This window comes from Heloderma suspectum, chromosome 3 (assembly GCF_057233095.1).
Source record: "Heloderma suspectum isolate Gila_16-S chromosome 3, 16-S_ref, whole genome shotgun sequence".
Classification (NCBI taxonomy): Eukaryota; Metazoa; Chordata; class Lepidosauria; order Squamata; family Helodermatidae; genus Heloderma; species Heloderma suspectum.
In genome coordinates, this window is record NC_139460.1 from 252,742,804 (window position 1) to 252,763,539 (window position 20,736).

General features: G+C 41.5%; 1 protein-coding gene across 6 annotated transcripts in view; it reads right to left on the bottom strand.

Annotated features, from left to right (window-relative positions):
• Positions 1–5,647: 5,647 nt before the first annotated feature.
• Positions 5,648–20,736, bottom strand: part of MXI1 (MAX interactor 1, dimerization protein) — an 89,812-nt gene continuing 74,723 nt past the window's right edge. For 4 of the 6 annotated variants that reach the window (XM_084846286.1, XM_084846285.1, XM_084846289.1 and 1 more), the window contains 3 exons: positions 14,150–14,264; positions 11,043–11,214; positions 5,648–7,779 (listed from right to left, as the gene is read on the bottom strand). In XM_084846286.1, the coding sequence (XP_084702412.1) occupies positions 7,616–7,779; positions 11,043–11,214; positions 14,150–14,264 (451 nt within the window). In that variant the 3' untranslated portion in view covers positions 5,648–7,615. The remainder of the gene's footprint in view (positions 7,780–11,042; positions 11,215–14,149; positions 14,265–20,736) is intronic. The other 2 variants (XM_084846287.1, XM_084846290.1) reach the window with 1 other exon arrangement.

The window sequence follows — 20,736 nt, forward strand, 5'->3', positions numbered from 1 at the left end:
TTACATTTGTAGCTAGCTTTTTGCATTACTGATGTGGGAAGAGAGGAAGATAACACAATCTTACTAGAAATAAAACTCCATAAAATTTATTGTATATCTTAAACAAATTAATATAGATGGTCACAAACAAAATAATAATGTTTACAATGATGAAAAATGCAACATCTTTGTCAGCACCATCCCTGCACCATTACAAATAGAGCCGTGGTCAGCATTTCAGTATTTTTGTAAAAGACTGGCACTAATCAGTCGGAGCACCAATCAAGGATTGGTTGGGATTTTTTGTTTTGTGTCTTTCCGTTCCTCAAAGTAGTCGTTGGCTACAGCACCAATATAGTAGCTGCACCAAAGTTCAGGAAAGTTCAGAGGAGACCAAGTAGTGATAGCAGAAATCTTAAAAGTAAGCTTGCACTGAGCTATGTACATATTAGAAAAATATTTGTCAAACATATCTGTTCTGACTTGGAATTGCATTCCTAGACCAATACAGTATCACTACATAGAAACATAGCACAGTACATATGATTCCCCTTTTAATACACAAATTGCAAAAGAAACACATAAATCAGTAAATACTGAAAGAGACTTGCTGGTAAGTTTTTTGTTTTTAAAACAGCTGGGGAAAATTGTAACAGCGCAAGACTAATTTGTGCATCAGATACTGGCTAATGTGATAAGAGGAGAGAAAATGTACTTACTGTGTTTTTAAATCCTGTACTGTATTTACTTTACATCATAACAGAATGGCTGCATTTTATGTCAGAATATAATAGCTGTGAATCTAAAACCTAGGAAGGTTACACTGCAGTTTCATTAATTCCTTTCTTTTTCAAATAGCAAAGTAATAGAAGCTTCAGAAGACTAAGGATAAAGAAAACATGTTGGGATTTCCAAACTGAGATGTCATGCTAAAATCCTAATTTTCTTTGCATTCTGCTATAGCTAGACTTCAACAGCACTAACAGGATTTGTTTATATACTACAGTTTAGTAAGACTGACCTATTAAAATCCAAGAGCTATACAGCATGACAGTATGGTTGCTGGAAAAAATGCAAGGAAGGGTTTTTTAATACCAGGTGTTGTGATTTTGAAATATAAGTGAATGCATTTAGCATGTCAGTATGTGTTGAATACAGGAACCAGCTTATTCCAACAAAAGCACGTATTCCAGAGAAGCACATTTTCTCTGCCAAGTAACTCTACCTTACTATCATTTGGGCTCAATTTGAAATATTTTTTTTTTTTTAAATAATGGGTAAGGCATTTTATATATGCTAAGTGTTAGCTTATATTCAGTTGACAAGTATTTCATTAAAATGGGGCTTAAACTGTTCTAGCAGTTTAACACAACCAACAAGCTATTATGTAAGAAACACACCTGCCTGAATACATTCCCTGGTTACTGTCCATTGGAGCTTCATGCTGTACAATGTTGTCTTTCCCTAGGGGACAGCTGAAGCTAGTATGGAGATGGGCATACACTGACCTTCAGCTTCCTGACATGCAATGCTTTGCTGTGTGTTGGGAGCACTTGTCTGTTATGTAAAGTCTCTAATAGGACTTAAATATTTGACTAGTATCTTCATTCTACAAAATGTTGCCTGCAATAATCCTTTCATTCCCTTCTCTGTTGGAGTCAGTAATTGACTTTACTGCTATTCAGCACTTCTGCAACAACTGTGTAAATACTGTGGGTTGCTTTTCATTTCTCATATATGTGAAGTTCATTTTTGATTGAAGGGAGCTTTTAGCCACAATCTAATGCCGCATTCTGGAGTCCTTTGCAATCATAGGACTTCATCATGCTTGTCTTTATTTGCCTCATCATGACTAGTCATAAATGTACAGAATGTAGAAAAGGAGGTGAAGGCTGATTCATACACACAGCAGGCTCATGGTAGTAGACCCTGGAAAATTCTGCACAGGCTGTTTCTCAGCTAATTGCTAGCTAGTCTTGTACATCCAACGACACAGGCAGGATTCAACTTTTAGCATCCAGTTTTGTAACACTTGCTTAAAGCTGGATCCTTTGGTAATGAGTTTAGGGTTTGGCCAGTGTAGAATGCATACGCAATTATTTTTACAGGCAGTATACTTTAGGCAGTATCGAATGGAGTCATTCTGCTAGGGCAAGTGACGTTGTGCTAGCAGAAACTAGGTTCTGAACTATGTGCAAGGGGGAATCCAGCTAGGTTCTGCTTGCGCAAGAGGTTGCACAACCACTTTCAGGAGAGTGGGTGAGGTGCTCTGCTAGCCCAATGCATTTGTGCAACAAATATTTGATGGAGCTCTGCTATTTGAGTTTGTGAATGACACCATTGGATGCTGCCTGCAATCATGTGAATTGGCCCTGAGATGTTATCTAATCCTGTCTTCCCTTCATGGAGGCAGGATCTACCATGTGCAATGGTAGTTGAGTAATAAAACCTAAATTGTATTGTGCTACAAGTAGTGCTAGGGGAGGAAACTACATAGATGCTAGAGGTATCTGATGTATGAGGAAGTAGTGCATAGTGATCTTAGGTGAGGCACTCCTAGCTGCTATTACCTTAAGCTTGAGTACTTACTGTCATTCACACCTATATTAGTATATTTGTGTTCTTGCTGCTTATAATCAAACATACACAACTTTTCCTTGTTTCAGTTATAGGAATATTTAGTATTTCTTAGACTAAAATACCCCCAAGGGTTCTAAACACCCCATCATATGTACCCTCTCGTCCAAACAGTAATAATGGGTACCTTCAGTATGGTACAATTAGGGAATTTATCTTGGCAACATGGCTACGGCAAGGAAAAGTGAAACGTTCTTGAAAAGTTGATCCGTTTTATCTTCTGTGTTCCTTCTCATGTAATCTCAGTATGTAGAAGTGAAGGAGCATGTGCGAAGTATTTTCTCATCATTTGAAACTTTACAGTAGTGTAATGATGACAGGTGTAGTATTGGATAAGTGGAAGAGATAGACAAATATTAGTCTGTAGAATGGGCAAGGATGGGAGAAGAGTGAAAAAGTGAATTTGACTATCGTTACTTTCCATTGACTGTTGCTCTGTTTGCCAGATTCTCCTAAGGTTTGATCTGACAAGGGCCCATGGAATCTTAACTGTTCCTGCTTCTGGAAATTACTCTTCCAATTGTTTCTCTGTTTTCTTTAACTTACAGAAGTAATCATACCCTGTTTCCGTTGTTGTGCTGTATGAGCAATTAGCCACCTACTAACAGAACTAAACTTTCAGCTCTTTCTGTACATGAAGGCTGACAAGTAAAGATGAACTAACAACCCAGGAAGGTTCTGTGAATCATTCATTTAAATTACTAGTTGTTTTAGCCCCTTCCTCTAGCACAGGTCGTAATACCCTAGAATTGAAGTGCAACACTAGGCCATAAGTCACAGAGTCCCATCATATGGAATGAGGCTAAAGTTAAAAGCAGACCAGTGGCATCATACAAGGAAAGTGGCCATGAATATGCAGCTGCTTCCATTTTCTATCACATTTAAAAAAAGGAACTTGGGGCAGGGCCCATAGCTCAGAAGGGCATATTATTTGCACGCAAAACATTCTGGTTCAATCCCTGGCATTTCCAACCAAACGGCTCTCATGAAGCAGGGTTAGGAAACAGCGTGACCTAATAGAGAAGAAATGGCATGGGCTATAGTCCAACTCAGCATAAATGAGCTTCATGTGTTCATACTTCCTTGGGATGCAGGTTCACTTTTCAGATGTTAAATCAAGCAGAAGAAAACAAGTATAAATGCACTCCTGCATCTGATTTTGCTGTTCATTATAATTTACAGACCCACTCTAGGCACTACTTATGCAAGCATTAGTGGTAACAAATATCTGAAATAAGAGGTTTTGCCAAGACAAAGAGGACAAACCTGGGCTCATTTACTTCTTAGAGCATCTTGCATATCAATACACTTGCAGATGAGGTCAGAACACCTATTCTGGGCTGATTACACTTTTATATTTGTTCACCTTTAGGATAATAGAATTTCCCAGTCACTGAAGGACTGGTGCTACTCTCATGAGAATGGTTTTTAGCAATTTTGGAATTGGCACCAATGGCAGATTTTCCTCCAAGCAAATGTCACCTTGAGATTTTACTCAGGACTGCACTATGGGAGGAAAGGGTTAAATGTTCTCTCCAGCAATTTTGAGGGCCCCCCCCCCCCATGCTATTGGCATTTTTAAAAACCTGTGCTTTAAATGCAAAGCTGCATTTAACCTCAGCTCATTTGGCCTTAAGGTTGCAAACTTATGCATACTTACCTGGGAATATGCCCCATTAAACATAGTAGGACTTCTGAATAAGCATGCATAGGAGAGTGTTGCAAAGCAGAATCCAGTTTTTTGTAGAGGAAAGAGATACTTTTTATTGTATCTCAAGTGTGGTAAGGAACAGGCGGAAATTCCAAAAAAGGTATTTCAATGGAGAATATGGTTTCATTCAAAGATTTTCTAGATGCTATAGAGAAGTTTGGTCTAATTTCTGGTAATAAAGTATGAATAGTTTGCTATAGAATATGCTACTCAGTGCACGTTGCACAGATATAACCCTCCTCTAAGACAGAATGGATAGCATGCCAATACAGAGATTCAACCTGGTATATCTATTGACATTTGACTGAGAGAAATGCACTACTACATGCCTTATGGAGCCAAGGGCAATGTGATTTTGCACAAGTATTGCAAGGACTCCAGAAGTGATACTGGGATGGGTGTGGAATTTGGTGGAAGTTATCCCCCGCCCCTGGAGTAATCGCTATTACATGATCTTGACACAATAAAGAACCAACATTCAGTGTAGCCCAATAGTGCCTATTCTGGGATGCAGCCTTCCAAGCTCTCAGGCAAAGGTTTCCCAGCCCTCCAACCTGAAGTTGTTTTTCAACTGGAGCTGATAGACTTTGAATTCGGGTCCTTTCACATACAAAGCATGTGCTCTGCTACATGAGCAATTGCCTCCACACACAAACAGGCCTAAAGAATATCCATATTAGCTGATTTTGTGATATGTGAAATCACTAGCCATCGCTGCTAATACAACTCAGTACTGGAATGTTACTCATTTGAGTTCTCATTAGAAGCGTGCTGAGACACCATAGCTTTACACACACAGATTAATGGGCCAAATTAACAGACCTTAGTACTATAAAAACAGTTCCTACTGGTTCAGCTGAAAGTTTAACTCCCATTAACTACAACTAATGAGTTCTTATTCCAGCCACTAGAGGGAGAGATTACCACATGCAGTTAACCAGAATCTCCTATATGGTCACAATAGGGAGATGGATGTATATAACAACAGTGCATCCAGGCTTTAATAAATAGAAAAGTCAAAACCCCAGCTATGAACATACTATAACCCTGGTGGGGTTATGCTTCTATTTCATGACAGAGGTTCTACAAGTGTGTCTTGAATTATATGACACAGTAATAGCTCTGGGGTGAATGGATAACATATGCGAGTTTAAACACACACGCAGCATATTAGTACTGAGACAAGATCTAAATGAGAAGTCATTTGGGGTCATCTAATCACATGGCCAAAAGGCTGAAAATAAAAGAAAAACGAATGTCCAGGCACAAACAACATGGGTATTCTAAAGTCTCATGAGTGACCAAAATGGCAGAACACAGTGTGTTTCAGATACAGAAATGTTTAATGGTGTTAAAGTGCTACTATTAAGCAGAACCATATGCTAACATTTAAACACAATTCCACTGCACTGCTAAATGAGGTTACCTTGTTTTTTTATTTTGTCTTTTTTATTTTTGTTGCCCAGCCCTATCTAAAAATAATAAAATTAAAAATCTACAGGACTGAAATTAACAACTCCGTAATTATAATCAGCAATAAGTTATGAGTTTTATAAAGCATTTTTTCTTTTTTTTCTTTTTTTTCCCTTAGTAATTAGGGGGTAGGCAAATTACTTAAAAGTCTCAAACAAGTGTCATAAATGAGGTCTATTTAAAAAAAAAAAAAAACCCAAAAGGTAAAGTTTAAACTTGGTAAAGGAAGAATAATAAGAATCCTTGTGGTTAAAAAGCTTAAAGGAAAAGCAAAGACCTCAAAGTGCAGGTTAGAAAGCTCATCTCAAAAGAAAAATGATAAAAACATTGGATACAATCTTATCTTGTTAACAGCAAGACAACAGCAACAGTTCCTGTTCAGGGGGAACTGGAGGGGTCCCCTGGAAAACCATGCTGGCAGACTGTTACAGTGAATCATGGGCTATGTAAGCTATGGACCCATGACTATGGTAGGGATCCAGGTGGCAAAGTTTGCAAAGGGTGTCCAAAAAGGAAACCAAAAGGAAGAGCCATAAAACCCGAGGAGAGTCCCTGTTCCTTTTGTGCATGGCAGCGGAAAAACAGGTCCCTTTCCATTGGTGTTAATTATAAAAGACATTTGCAGAATCATGCCTAGGAGTTCTAAAAAGACATTGTCGCGTGTAGGTTCTCTCACTCAAACAACTTTTACAAACATTTATCAAAATAATTTGCAAAAGAAAAAGGTCATTGTGGCTCAGAATAGAGGCTGTGCCTTTCCTGCACCCCATCATTTCTTTTATGGACTTGTCTGTCTGTTTCTTGCTCTCTGTGTCGCGAGTATCATTCTAGACAGGGAGTTACTGCCGTAGCCATTCAATCCAGAGAGCAGTTGTGCTGTGTGCTGGTATGTTACAGCTCAATACTCTAGTGCTAAATCATGTGGCACAAGCTCTTGCCTTGAAACAATGTCCAGCGGAAAGTTGAGCTGAATGGGAATTGCTTCCAGGTTTGCAGCACCTTTCTTTCGCAGGGCGCGAGCAGAGCTTTTTGCTATTCTTGTTATTATGTAATAATGATCAAAGCTGGCTGGAGAAACCCTGTGGGTAGAAGGCGTTGATTGGACTAGCTTCTGCTGGTGAGAGTACACAAAAACTGCCCAACTTCATTGTTCTCTTAAGGAAAAAAAGATGCTTAAACAGAGTGGTGAAATTTTAAGGAGCCTGCAAAACAAAGCTTTGTAGTTCAGAATATTGTGCAAACTCATCGGGAGAGGCTGATCCAACAAGCTATTACCTTGGCTGCTTTGTCCCATAATTTGGGACCAACACATGTCTATCCCATGTATGCTAGATTATTGTTATTGGACAAACTTTTTTTTATTTATTATTAGCACCACAAAGGGCCTTAACAAGTTTGTTAAGTTTGAAGGATAAAAAAGATAATTTCTCAGGAATTGTGACCAATTAAGAACGAATCAGAGCCTGAATAGCCAAGATCCCATCCGATCAAAAAATCTCGAACCAAAGCTATCCACTATTCATGGCCAAATCTCAGTCCAGCTGTACGCACCTGGAGTGCTGTCTCAGACCTCAAAATAGCTATGGGTTCAACACTTAAGTCAGGATTCTGGACCATGACAGTATGGAGACTGGTTGGCTCTCCTGTTAAGTTCCTACCCTCCTGTGGACCCATGGAGCTATTCTAGAGTTGTGTCTGTCCAAGCATAGCTGTTGAAGTTTGGTTGGGAGAAGGAAAATACTGTATCTTAAGAGCTCTGCTGTGTGAACTTCAATTGCCCCAAAGAAATCAGCTGCTCTGCCCTAGCACCATGCTCTAGGAAGTGAAGGAGAGCTTGACGCTAGCACTGGAGTAACCCTCATCACTCCCAATGCTCTGCAAGCTGCTGTGGTCATCAATGTCACTCGTACTGGTTGTGCTGATATCATCCACGTCTCCATGGGAGAACTCTGTGCTTTCCACATCCACTTCAATTTCTTCTGCAAAAGATGGAAGATCCCCAGGTTAGTGTCAGAGGCACATTCACTGCTCATTTAGAATTGCCAAAAGATGAAGAACCCAGTGTTGTTCTAGCTCCATCAGTGAGTTTTTATTGGGAAAAGGAAAGCAGAAGGTAGGAAACTGCCTCAGTATATTATTCAATATTTTAAAGAAATTATTACAGACTTTTTGGTGCCAGCTGATCTGGACTCCCAATTAAACAGATTTTGGATTAACGTTTAATTTTTGGTGAGTGCTCTAGAGCCAGGGAAGGAGAAACATAAGGGTGGATCCAGACTTCGTCATGACTAACTTGCATCCCACTGATATCAATGGGTCTACTCTAAGGAAGACGAAGCCTAGATTAAACAGTTTATGACTGCACAACTATTTAAATGGAGCATTTTCAGTCATTTCGATTAGAAGGCTCTTGATTAGATTATTTCAGTTGCTAGCTAAGGATAGAACATTTGCATCTAGCATCCTAGCCTTGCGTTAAATTGAGAGTTACCAATGCAATATCCTAAACTTGAAATCTCACCACCCCTGAATATAGACTACCATTTCTCAATTCATATTGAGGGAGCTTTGTTGCAATTAAATTAATCATACTATACAAGTTGTATGCACACACCATCACATTCCATGCTTTGAATAAATAATACAAGTCAATTGGCAGAGCCTTGCTTAATTTGCAGAATTTATTCTAAATATTTGGGCTTTCAGAGATTAAATTTGCAAAGGCAAATAAGGTTGAGGGAAGGAAAACATGGACCACTAGGGTCATTTGTGGAATGGGTAGGAAGCTGGGGAGAGCTTCAGCCCTCTTGACCAATAGATGCTTAGTACAGAATAAGTTTGGAATCAGAGACCAATTTAAACACTCTGAGAAAGCACAGAACAAAGTATGGGACTGTATCACTTCAAATTGCAGGTGGGGAGACCTCACATTGGAATGCTAAGCAGATAAAAACACACATATCCAGCACACAGAAAGCTAGCACTTAAAGGCTAGAACATTTTCTGAATGTTTGAACTGGCTCAGACAGTGTCCCTATATTTACAAGTCCCTCTCTCCTACTATGAGGTCTAGACATTTAAAACCTCCAGAAGAGAACATTCTAATCCAGATTTTGGATCAAACCCTGCATGACACATTATGTATGCCATGCCAAAAAAACAACAGATACTGCTTTGGTTCATCAAGCACACTGCCTCAACACCCGCAGAGGATAAACAGGGACATCTAGGGGAAAACATAATCTAACAAAATGTTCTCAACTCTGGAGTCACCTTGGAGGAACATATTCATCTAAAACAACGTGTCCTTTGGGATGTAGAGATGGGGATGAACTATACCAGCATTATTCTAAGGGTATGTCTACACACAACTAGTAATATTAACAAGGAGAATCTCAAAACACCTTCACTTCTGTGAATTCTTGAAGATGGTTAAGGCATGTAGAATTCAGGTTAAAAATAATAGTTATGCCAGGTGCAGAATTCCAATCTAGAGTTACAAGTTTATATTAACTAGGGTCTTATACTGTAGACAAAAATTACTAATTTGATTTCTGAGCATTTCAAAAGATTCTAAGGGATTAATTGAACTTCCTACTGTTCACCACTCTCTCCCAAACACACAGACACACACACACTTCTACTTACTGTACTGTACAGACACAATGACTTGGGACAGGATATTTTATTATCCTCCATGTCAACATATATGGGTAAGAGCTGAAGAAAGTCTAGGTCTAAGTTTAATTGTATTAGGGCACAATCCTATACATGTTAGACATCCCAGCCATGCTGGGAGCTGTAGGACTTTTTTCTGTCTAAACATGCATAGGATTGTGCCCTTAACTGATCAAAGTAATCTTCCTAGATAAAGCTGCTTTCCAATGTCATATATGACATATAAGAGTTGTGACATCTTCGTGATGTCATTCATGTATTCATAGTATCTGTTCAAACACTTTTTAAAATTATGGTTTCTGCCATACATGGGTCTTAGCGCACTCCCAGGTGTTCTGCAGTTGCTCATGATTACAGAGGAAAGCAGAAATACATCTCGGCATGGGTCTCTATTTCACTATCACCAGGGGTTCAAATGGAGGATAAACATAAATGACCATTTACCAAGTGGCAACTTGTCAGTGTACATATATTGGTTGTCTCTACTGTCCTACAAACAGTGAGGTGAATCTTACCACTGTGCTTAGATTTCTCATCAGGTGCAGACGTGTGTTGAGATTCTCCTTATTTGGCAAGAAAATACAGATGACTAGCTTATTCCAAGTGGACATATATGTGCACTATGGTAAATTGTCTGTACCTTGTCTGTACAGACACAACATACACGGTGAGAACTGCAAATGTGGCCACAGACCAAAGTTCAGCAACTTTAAGCTCTACCAATTTCAGTGGGAGAGAGTTAAGTACTCCAACGCACCTTTGAAAAATCAATGGAGTTTAAAAGCCCATACCTTTAGCTGAAGTGTGAGTGCTCACAGATTAGGTTTTTATTGTGCAATTGTCCCACCTCATTCACAGAATTTTACATAGGGTCTATATGACGCTGTCTTCCATTTATAATCCATGTTTTTCCACTGCTTGTACAAGCTTTTTTCTTACTTGAGAAAATCCATTAAAAAAAGGAAAGACAGAATAGCTGCACAATAAATGGCAGACAATGCCTCTGGATTGGTAGCACTAAGAGCCATCCATCTGGAAGCACTCTATGTTTCATACCTCCAGATAGTTTCTGTATGAAACCGGACCAAGTGAAAGGTAAGGTGGGGAGAATCCAGAGATAATACTGTACAGCATCCTTCCCTGATCTGGTACCTTCCAGATATGTTGGAGTGCAACTCCTAGCATTCCCAGTCATTATGGCCAATGCCCATGCTGACTGGGAATGATGGAGTTGCACTCCAACACATCTGGAAGGTACCAGATCGGGGAAGGATGCTGTACAGCTACAGTTCATCTGTGGTAGAGAGCAGCGTGGGGTAACAGTGGTATCTGGAACCATCCTCATCTGACTCCACCTGTGAACCCTGTTTAAGGGGAAATTGTAGCACAAGAATAGACAATGTTCAAGACGTCTGGGAAGCCAAGCTGCCTCGACAGTTGAACCAAATTAAACCTACTTGCGGCACGAAGGAGAAGAAGGGATGTGTTGAATGAGAGTCAAAAACATTGACTTTACTATCATTACATTTAGACAGAGATGGAAATTCACAGATCAGATACTGACCCCGCTCCGAATCAGAGCGGTCTGAGGAAATGGTTGATCCAGTGCTGTCCATTCGTATTCGCTCTACGTCTGGAGAGCCCTGCAGCTGCTCCAGTCTTCGCTTTAAGAACCTTTGCTCTCTTTCCAGGTTCTCAAGCTGATGCTGGCTTCTCCTGTCAGCCTCTTCAAGTTTCTGCCATGATAAAGGACAACCCAGCTCATTTTCAGGAGTTCTCCAGCAGTTTTCTACACAAGTCTTTCCATCTCAGTTACTAAGATCTGAAATGAATATGCTCTCATATGGCACCAGACTAGTGGCGACAACAACGCCCCCCTGCCCACCAGCTTGCATATCAGTCAGGATTTTAACAAGTAATGAAATGGACAAAATCAAAGGGAGCTTGAGTGTAGGATTTAATTAACAAGCGATACATTGCCAGTTCGCTCCATCAGTGGATCTTAGTTCCCCAACCCAGGAACTTTCCAGCCCTATTCAGATTATTTAAGAGGAAATGGCATTAGAAGTAAAGAATTTGGTGTGCCTGTGTCCATTTTGTTTATTAGGTATTTCTTCGAAGCAGTTTCCTATTTGAACAGTGGTTTATGTAATCTACTGCAGACTCCTTTGATCGCAGCTGGCAAACCTTACCAGGCCAATGCACAGGGTTTCCTGATGGCCAGCATGTTGCATAACTCTAAAGTCATCTCAGGCTAATGCCATCCATTTAAGGAAGCAGGGTTCCCCTCCCTTGTTAAGCCCGAGCTGTTCCAATGTGTTTAAGCACATCCTGATCCCTGTGAGCCTGGCACTACCCTTTGTTAAAGCAAACCATCAGGAGAGGAGTCAGAAAAGCTGCAGACCAGGGTACCTGCTGTGCTTTTTAAAATAGTCTGGCTCTTTCGTCTTTTGTTTTGTTACCAGCTGCTGTGCTTGTTTTCCCATTTCAATTTCCATACGTACTAAAAGGGTATTTTTTTAAAAATTGTGTAGATTTAAGCAGTTAAGGGAGCAATCCTATGGCCGCTAGACAGTGGCTAGATGGCCATAGGATATCTGGTTTTCTAGGAACCAACCTCAGAGCCCACGCTCCGAGGTCGGTTCCCAGAGAACTGACCTCCCCACACTTCCGCACTGCCTCTGAGGCAGTGCAGAACAGCCCCATCCTCTGCACTTGCAAGAGGAGTGCGGAATGGCTGAAAAGGGGTGTTCCGGGAGGCATTCTGGGGCAGGGAGGGCGGAAATGCCTGTATGACACATGCAATGTGTCATACAGCAACCTCCTCCCCCGCTCAGCCCTCCCATGGCTACACAGCCACAATCGGCTGCCTAGCTGAAAATGCAGGGCAGGAGAAGCACGGAGGGAACAGTCCCCTCCATGATTCTCCTGCCCTGCATTGGATAGGTGGTCGCCTCCGAGTTCGGAGGTGGCCGCCTATCTGAACAGGATTGCGCCCTAATGCATGCAAATCACCCTTGGACACAGCAGCCTCTCTGTAGCATGTGGCCTTGCTACATGATTTGCTTAAGAGAACCAGTGTGGTGTAGTGGTTAGAGTCTTGAACTGGGACTCAGGAAATCTGGGTTCTAGTCCCCACTTGGCCATGAAGCTCACTGGGTGTCTATGAGCCAGTCACTGACTCTCAGACTAACCTACCTCACAGGGTTGTTGTGAGGATAAACTGGAGAGAAGGAGGATCATATACACCGCCCTAGGCTCTTTGGAGGAAAGGCGGGATATAAATGTAACGAACAAACAAACAACTAGTAGTAGTAGTTAATTGGAGCTATTTATCTGAGCATCTGGCTCTCTATCTGTGTCACAGAGGGAGGCAACCTGGTGCCCTCCATATGTTTTGGACTACAATTCCCATGAGCCCCAGCCAATATAGCCAATGGTTAGGGATTTGGGAAGTTAGTTGTAGTCCAAAACATATGAAGGGCACTTGGTTGCCTGCCCCTTGGAGACTGATTTTTCACTGATCCTGCCTTGCTTCTGAGGGCTGGGCATGGTTTTTTGATTCCGCCCAACTCAAATTCTATGATTTCCCTTTCTTTGTCTCTGAAGACTATGAGCCCAACTTTGAAACAGCCTTTGTCCAACTCTACTATTGCTACTATTATAGCTTATAATTATTTATAGTTTCAACAAATTTGTTAACACCTTGAAGATTAAAGACTCTTTGGTCAAGGATGTAACATTTCAAGGGGAATTACTGTCAAATATTCTTGGGATTTCAGCCTTTTATTTACTACCCTGCTTTCTTAGCAGTGTATCAATGGTATTGATATACTCAAGATCGATAATGTACAAATAATGCCACCAGCATCATTTCATATGATACAACTCCGGTTTAATTGTTTTAAAACTATGGGTTTTTAAAAGATTATGATTAATGAAGTAATGAATCACAGCAATAAAATTTTAGACTAATTCAGAATACGCCTGATCTTGGTGTTAGTTTGTCAGATACTTGAATTTAGTACCAGGAAAAGGAGGGCTGACGGAGAGCAAAAAACTTTCTACTTCTGCCTGTGGGCTCTCTTGTACAGAACCCATTAGACATAACCATCTTTCTGTGATGGTTTGCAATATGAAAATGAGGCCTGTGATGATGTCTGTGTCATGCTTTCTTAAGTACTCTAATATTAGGGGGTCCATATGGGTATAAGTCTATAAAAATATCTCTAGTGCAAGCCCTACTGAAATTAATGGGGTTTTCACAAGAAACATTTTTGTTGGATTGACACCAGTGGTTTCCAAGCTGCGCAAGTCTCACACAACTTCTATTTATTTCAATGGTCTTGGTGCAGGATAAATTCTTAGTGGGTTTTCACCATTATGTTTTACGGAATTGCAACATTCTGGAGCTTAAAAGAACTCTTTAAAATTAAAGGATGGTATTTAAGTAACTATACTCCAAATGTTAGGTCAATAATCTCTACAGTCATCAGATTCCCTTGCAGACCAAACTAGGGCTGCAATCCTATGCACGCTTATAGGGAGAAAAGTCCAGTTGAACTCAGTGGGTCTTACTTTCATGTCAACATGCATAGGATTGCACTGTAAAAATCTCACATTGTAATAATGTCACGGCCCTTGAAAAACACTAACTGATGCAGTTCTTACCTTGATATGTGCTTTGGCTTTGTTAAGCAGCCCGAGGGTCGTGTGTCTGGTGCAGTCAGGTCCTAGTGGTATCAGAACTTTTAAACGTTCTAGACACAGGCGGAGGTGAGCTCGTCTGTAAGGAAAAGACATGGGACTCTGAGCTGTATTTTGAAATGAAACCAGCCTTCCGCAGACAGTTTTCCAAGTTAACACCACCCGAATTCCCTCAGACATTGGAAGCAGCCTTGGTATGTTGCATTGTTTCACCATTGTCTAACAGTCAGCAGAATTCACCTTGCATGGCAAACTTCTGATCTCTACATGTGGTACCCACAGACATCACTGTACCCACAAAGGCCTACCAAGGCGCCCACCAGGCTGCTCCTCTCACTGCCAGATTGTAAATCAGAATGGCTGCCAAGAAGTCCCAGTTTCTCTTCATGCTTGGCCATAATGTAAGAGCTATACATAAATTATATAATGTTATTGTTAAAACAGGATTAAATAAAACAATCTCTTTATGTCGTTGTTTTGTTCTAGGCCCCAAACTGCAGATGAAAAACCAAAGTGGGAAGATAAGGAATGAAAAGATAATGGGAAAATATGGTCAAATTCAGTTGCTTCGGCACATAAATTATAGTGCTCCATGCTTGCCAAAAGAATGGTACGTTTTAACAAGACACATCCACAGGAATTAATCAAGCAATCTGCCCCATATATTGTGAAAAAAGTCAACCCACTATTTTCCCATAGTTCCCCCTCTATCTGACCTGAGATAACATCCATACCTAGTCATAAATGTAAGGATCAGGTAGACAAAGGGTGGGCAACATCCATCAGATAAAGCTCTTGGAGCATTCCTGATCTTTTCAGCTTTCATTCAGCCCATAGTAGCAGAGAAACTTGGAAATTCAGTGACCATATGTGCTAGGGAGGGTTCAAACCAGAAGGCACATTAAAACACCGCCACATACACTTTCCCCCTCCACCTCCTCTAATGATTTCAACATCCAGTCATTGTTTTTCGGGAACTAATTCAAGATGCTTCCTATTAGAGATCAACAAGAAGCCTGAGTAAGAATACTATATGAGAACATCATGTCGTGAGCACAAGTACTACCCATGGCCACAGCTTGGCTTTTTCAGTGTGCGTGCAAATTATGTTAATTACAGTGTACCATAATCTGCACATTTCTTTTCAGAATTAATTGCCACAGGGATGTTTTTTTTCCACTCTGGCCATCAGCAATGAATGATGTGCCTACACAGAGTTCTGATAATAATCCAGATAAAATGAATTCTACTGCTACATTCATGAGTTCATACTTGCACATACATGACAATGGTCTGAATCAGCCATTACAGATGAAACCACCACCATAAGCCAGAGCTTTCAGGTCACCTCAAACACAAGGTTTTCAGTGGAGGCAATTCATAAATTATGCTGCCTCCATTCACTGAATAAGTGATGTACATGCATATAGAAGTTGGGTTTTTCTCTGCATTCCACACTGAATGCACAAGCAAGGCTGTTTCTGCCACAACTATTTCTTCTGTATGCATTTCCAACCTACTGCACAGTATTTTGTTCAACCTCACAAAAATCCTGTGAGATTTTTATTTATTATATTTCTATACCACTCAGTAGCTAAAGCTCTCTGTGCAGTTCACAGGAAATACCCACATTCCCTCATCTGTAAAATAATCACTTGCCTGAAGTCACACAATGGATCCACGGCAGAGGTGGAACTTGAACCTCTGTTCCCTCAACCCAAACACAACATCCCATCCATTGGGCTACAGTGAATCCACAAGCTGATAAATATTAGCACATCAGTAACAGACTAGTCAAAAGTCTCAAATACAGTTGCACATCAGTTTAAATCTACTGCTTATTTACTTATGTAACAATGTTCCACCTATTGCAAGGATCCAGGCAGGAAACAGAAGCGTATATTGAAGCAAATACTGTATACCAATAACAAGTATTTAAAATTCTTCCCTTAATTAACTTAGTCTAAAGGTGGGAAACTTGTGGGCCTCCAGGTGTTCTTGGACTGCAACTCCCATCAGCCCTAGCCAGCACAGCCCACTGGTGACGGCCATAAGTTGCTCACCTCTGGCTTAGCCCCAACCAGCAAATGCCAGAGCAAATAAACACATCTTGTACCTTTGCAAAAGATCAGGCGGGGTGGTGGTGGTGGTGCCATCTTCCAGGGAAGGGAGTAAGATAGCTATGGGGGCAGCTATCAAGAACTCAGCTGCATGCCCTTCCCATCCAACCTAGCATGGATGGCAGGGTCAAGAGGTATTTCTGGGAGAGTCCCAAAGTTTTTGAGCAACTTTAGATAACCACAGAAAGCAGAGCCTTGAGTTGTGGTCAGAAGGGAATAGGGAACTACAGCAGGTGCCAAAGCACGAGTATAACATACTGCCAGTGACCCATTCCTGTCAGGAGACAGGCTGCTTCATTTTTGTACCAGCTGGAGCTTCTAAACATTCACTCATGGCACACAGTTCAAGAAATCCAGCCTTACAATTGTAACAGTGGTTGTCAGGCCACCCCTGGATACCAAGGGCTACATGGAAGGGTTCTCATGAAACCGAGTGGGTGCATAGCTACCACTCCAATCAAGGTAGGGGACTGGATAGCCAAGCTAGAGACGATGGGGCAGCCATCCACATCTTTGCCCCATTCAAAGCCTTTCATGTATCTGACCCTGTTAATTTTACAAAGAAGGAGCATGCAGAGAAGGGAGAGAAACCCACCCCTTCACTTGCTGATCTCTGTGGTTTGATGCACTTTTCTCCCCGTCCAGCTCTAATACCATTAGTGAGTTGGGCTGTGCTGGCAGGAAAAGGCTTAAAGCGATGGAGCACAGCAAGGGAAGGCAAGGAATATTTGCTCCTCTCTCCCTTGGCCCCTGTTTCATTGAAAGGAAAGACCTCTTACCCCCGCTTTATATGTCAACAGAGCAAACAAGGAAATAAAATACATGGGGCTGCCTCTGTCATGTCTACATTGGCTATGAGCAACTAGGGGAGCATGAATTCCTTCAGTGATGGGTTCCCAAAAGCCTATCCTGCTAACAGGGCCTGCAAAGGAACATTACTTTGATTTTGTCTGCAAATCAACTTTCCAGTTCTCATCCATGGCCTGAGACAAAATAAGGCAGGTGGCCCCAATCTTTTTGAACCTGTGGGCACATCTGGGAATTTGAGAAACTGCTGTGGGCACCGCCAAAGAATGGCTTACACAGAGGATGTGGCTAGTCACATAATGGCTTGCATGGGGGGGGGGGGCTAGTCAAAAGACAAGTAATTCACACAAGGAACTGAGTACAAAAAGAGGAAGGATCTGAACGCCAAAGCAATCCATATATTTGACCCCACAGAAGCACAACAAAATAGCCATTTCACAGAAGGCAAAGTAGTGAGGCTAAGAGACAATTCATCTCTTGTCAGAGATCCATACACCCCTCCGCCACCACCTTCTCTCTGTCCCTCTCATACACACGCCCCAATTCCTGCACTCATATCCCATCCAGTCTTCCTTTCTAATGTTGCAATCCTATGGAACTCGGTGGGACTTACTTCTGAGTAGGCCTATATAGGATTGCTCTGCTCACCATACACACACACACACCCTTTCCAGAGCTGCAAAGCAAAAGAAAATGCCCCCAGCATCAAGGAAAGAAAATGTTTTCCCTACCTCAACCCCAGGCTCAGCCACTCCGTTACCCACCTGTTGCTCTTCCTCCTCTGCCATCAGATCCCCCACCCAGGAAGGTGCATGTGCTTTTGCTCTCTCTCTCCTTCTGTGTGTGTGTGGGGGGGGGGGAGGTGAGAGAGAGTATAGAGCGAGAGAAGGGGCTGGGAAGGGAGAGAGAAAGAGCAAGGCTAGGGAATCGAAGGGAGGGGGAAGTAGAGCAAGGCTAGGGACTCGGAGGGAGGGGGAAGTAGCAAGAGAAAGAGCAAGGGTAGAGGCTAGGAGCGGGGAGAAACAGTGAGGTAAAGAGGTGTAGGGGCAGAGAAATAGCAAGGCTAGAGGCTAGGAGGAGAGAGAAATACTAGGGTAAAGGGATGAAAGGCAAGGGGTTAGAAACTGGGAGAGAGAAAAAGGCTAGGGACAGGGAAGGGCCAGATAAAGGGGTTTGGGGGAGGCCAGAGGCTGGGAGTGGAAAGAGAGAGCAAGCAAAGGGGAACACTCCATGTGGGCAGAAGAAGACTGGGCAGGGCCAGGAAGCATCTCTTTCCTTTTCTTGCTGCCCACCAAACAGCTGATCAGCAACAGGTTCAAGAATGGAAGGAGAACCTGGTGCCTCAATGTTTTTCAAAGTCTTTATTTAAAACCAATGTTTTAAGAGCAGGGAGCAGAGAGCTTCCTGGGCGCCATTGGAGATCCCAGTGGACACCACGTTGGGGACCCCTGGAATAAGGCTTGATCCAAAACAACAAATACTTAAAATTTAAGCAGTAATTTATGCCACCATGCTACCATTAATTCCTTTTCTATGCCTCCCTCCATGCCTGCCATGGGCCACAAGCAGGACGACATAGCTGATTGGTGGATTCTGGAAACTGTAGCCCAACACATCTGAAGGGCACCAGGGTGGGGAAGGGTGCTTTAGAGATATGTAAGCAGAAAAGCCAGGGTCCTGGTCTTGAAGAGCTTAGACTGTTTTTCAACTCAGGCAGGGCACAAAGACAGCCAAGGTAAGCAATTGTTTTCTTGTTGATGTGGGCCAGCATTCTCATAACTCATTCTGGAGTTAGATTCTGAGATTTCCGCTCCTTTATAAAAGCTAAAAACCATCTTCTGATCTAAACCAATTCATGTAAAGTTATTTTTCCATTTGTTATTGCATCCCTCTCCTCCTCAGCCTGAACAAATCTCCCTGAGGCTCATTCACAACCTGTGACTGAAACTGAAATCCCTAAATCGATAAACACCATGACGTTAGCCTCTCCGTTTAGACTGAAGGCATCCCAGTTCCTGAAAGCCTTCATCAGTCATGTTTATAGACAAAGGAGGAGGAGAATGCGAGCTCCATCCATCTGAATGAAGGCCGAAAAATTAGTCTGGGTGCTTCATTTACATTTTGTATTTCAAATCTGCTATTGTCAGTAATTTGAAAGGAGTCCAGGGTGGGAACGAGTGGGTAATCGCACAATTATATCACTGACAAGCAAGGATGATTAAGGGTGGTAGGGTCAGGGGTTTGGCTGATGAACTGTCAGAAGAGGAGCAGCACCCATGAGAGAGGACAGCCCATCAATGTTTGCATTCTAAACCTCCCTTTACAAAAAGGCTGTAATTCACTTGGAAAAACAGCCCAAAGATTTTGACTTAGCAAACAAGGCCTTTTGCTCAGGAATGTCTTTGCTGGATTTAAAAGGGTACTATTATTTTTTTAATTCCAAAAATCCTTAAAAAAAAACTTCAAAAGGTAACGCAGACTGAACTCACTCCATCTCCTGTCCTAACTTTAGCATTTTTCCCTAAAATGAAGAGACTTTGGGAATTTAATTCATACTGCCATCAAGAGGGCCTCACAACTCAGATAACACATTTAAATTGACAGCTGCTGACCTTAGGGAGTTACGCAGATTAATAGTGCCTGCCCCAGAAACAGGTGCACTTGCAAATGCCTCACAAAGGACTTTGCGTAACTAGTCCTAGATGGACCTCCCCCAATCTCAAACAGGGCTGCCACCTTTTAAACAGAACTCTCGACAGTCCAGCCCATCACCGTAGTGAGAAGAATATCATGGGACTCACTGAGACCACAATATAACCATAGTATTTCACTGTATACACTTAGATGCCAGGTTAAGATCTTCCTCTTAATCTGTTGCTTTGATTATTAACTTTCCTGCTGGCCTTTTAATATTTTTAGGGCACAATCCTACCACATTGCTGCCTCCTAGATGGCTGGGAGAGGAGGAAGGGTAAACATCGAAACAGGGATGTTCACCTCCAAGTTCGTAGCTCTGTCTATGGCCTTGAAAATGAAAATTCCCAGTATCCTGTGGCCCTTCAGACAATGTCTACAGGCCATAGCACTGCTCTGCTCGTATCTTTAGCGTTTTAATATTTTATCATGTTGGTATTTTCATTGCCGTATTTATTGTTCTAGTTATTTTATTGTTGTTTTCATTTTTTATGAATGTAAGCATTTGCCAGTTGGGTGGCATATACATTTAATAAATTAATTAATAAAAATGTGCAATCTAGTTGCACATTGTTTAATACAGACCCAATTCTCTGTTTGGCACCATTGCATGACATGATGCAAAACTGAGGGTTATGCATTTTATTCATTTTATTCATTCATTCATTCATTCATTCATTCATTATTAATGCTCGCATGCTGCTTAATAGTATCTCTACATGTAGGTTGTACAGAGGGTATAACCCACATCTTCAACATGTAAGGGCTACTATAGCAGTCCACAATTTAACATACACACATACACTATAATATTAACAGCAAAGTAAAACTGCAGATAGCATACCATAGATAAGATATGGCAGATAAAACTCATGCAGTGGTTTTGAAACTTTAGAAAGGAGTGGGAGAATAAAAAGGCCTTTGCCTGGT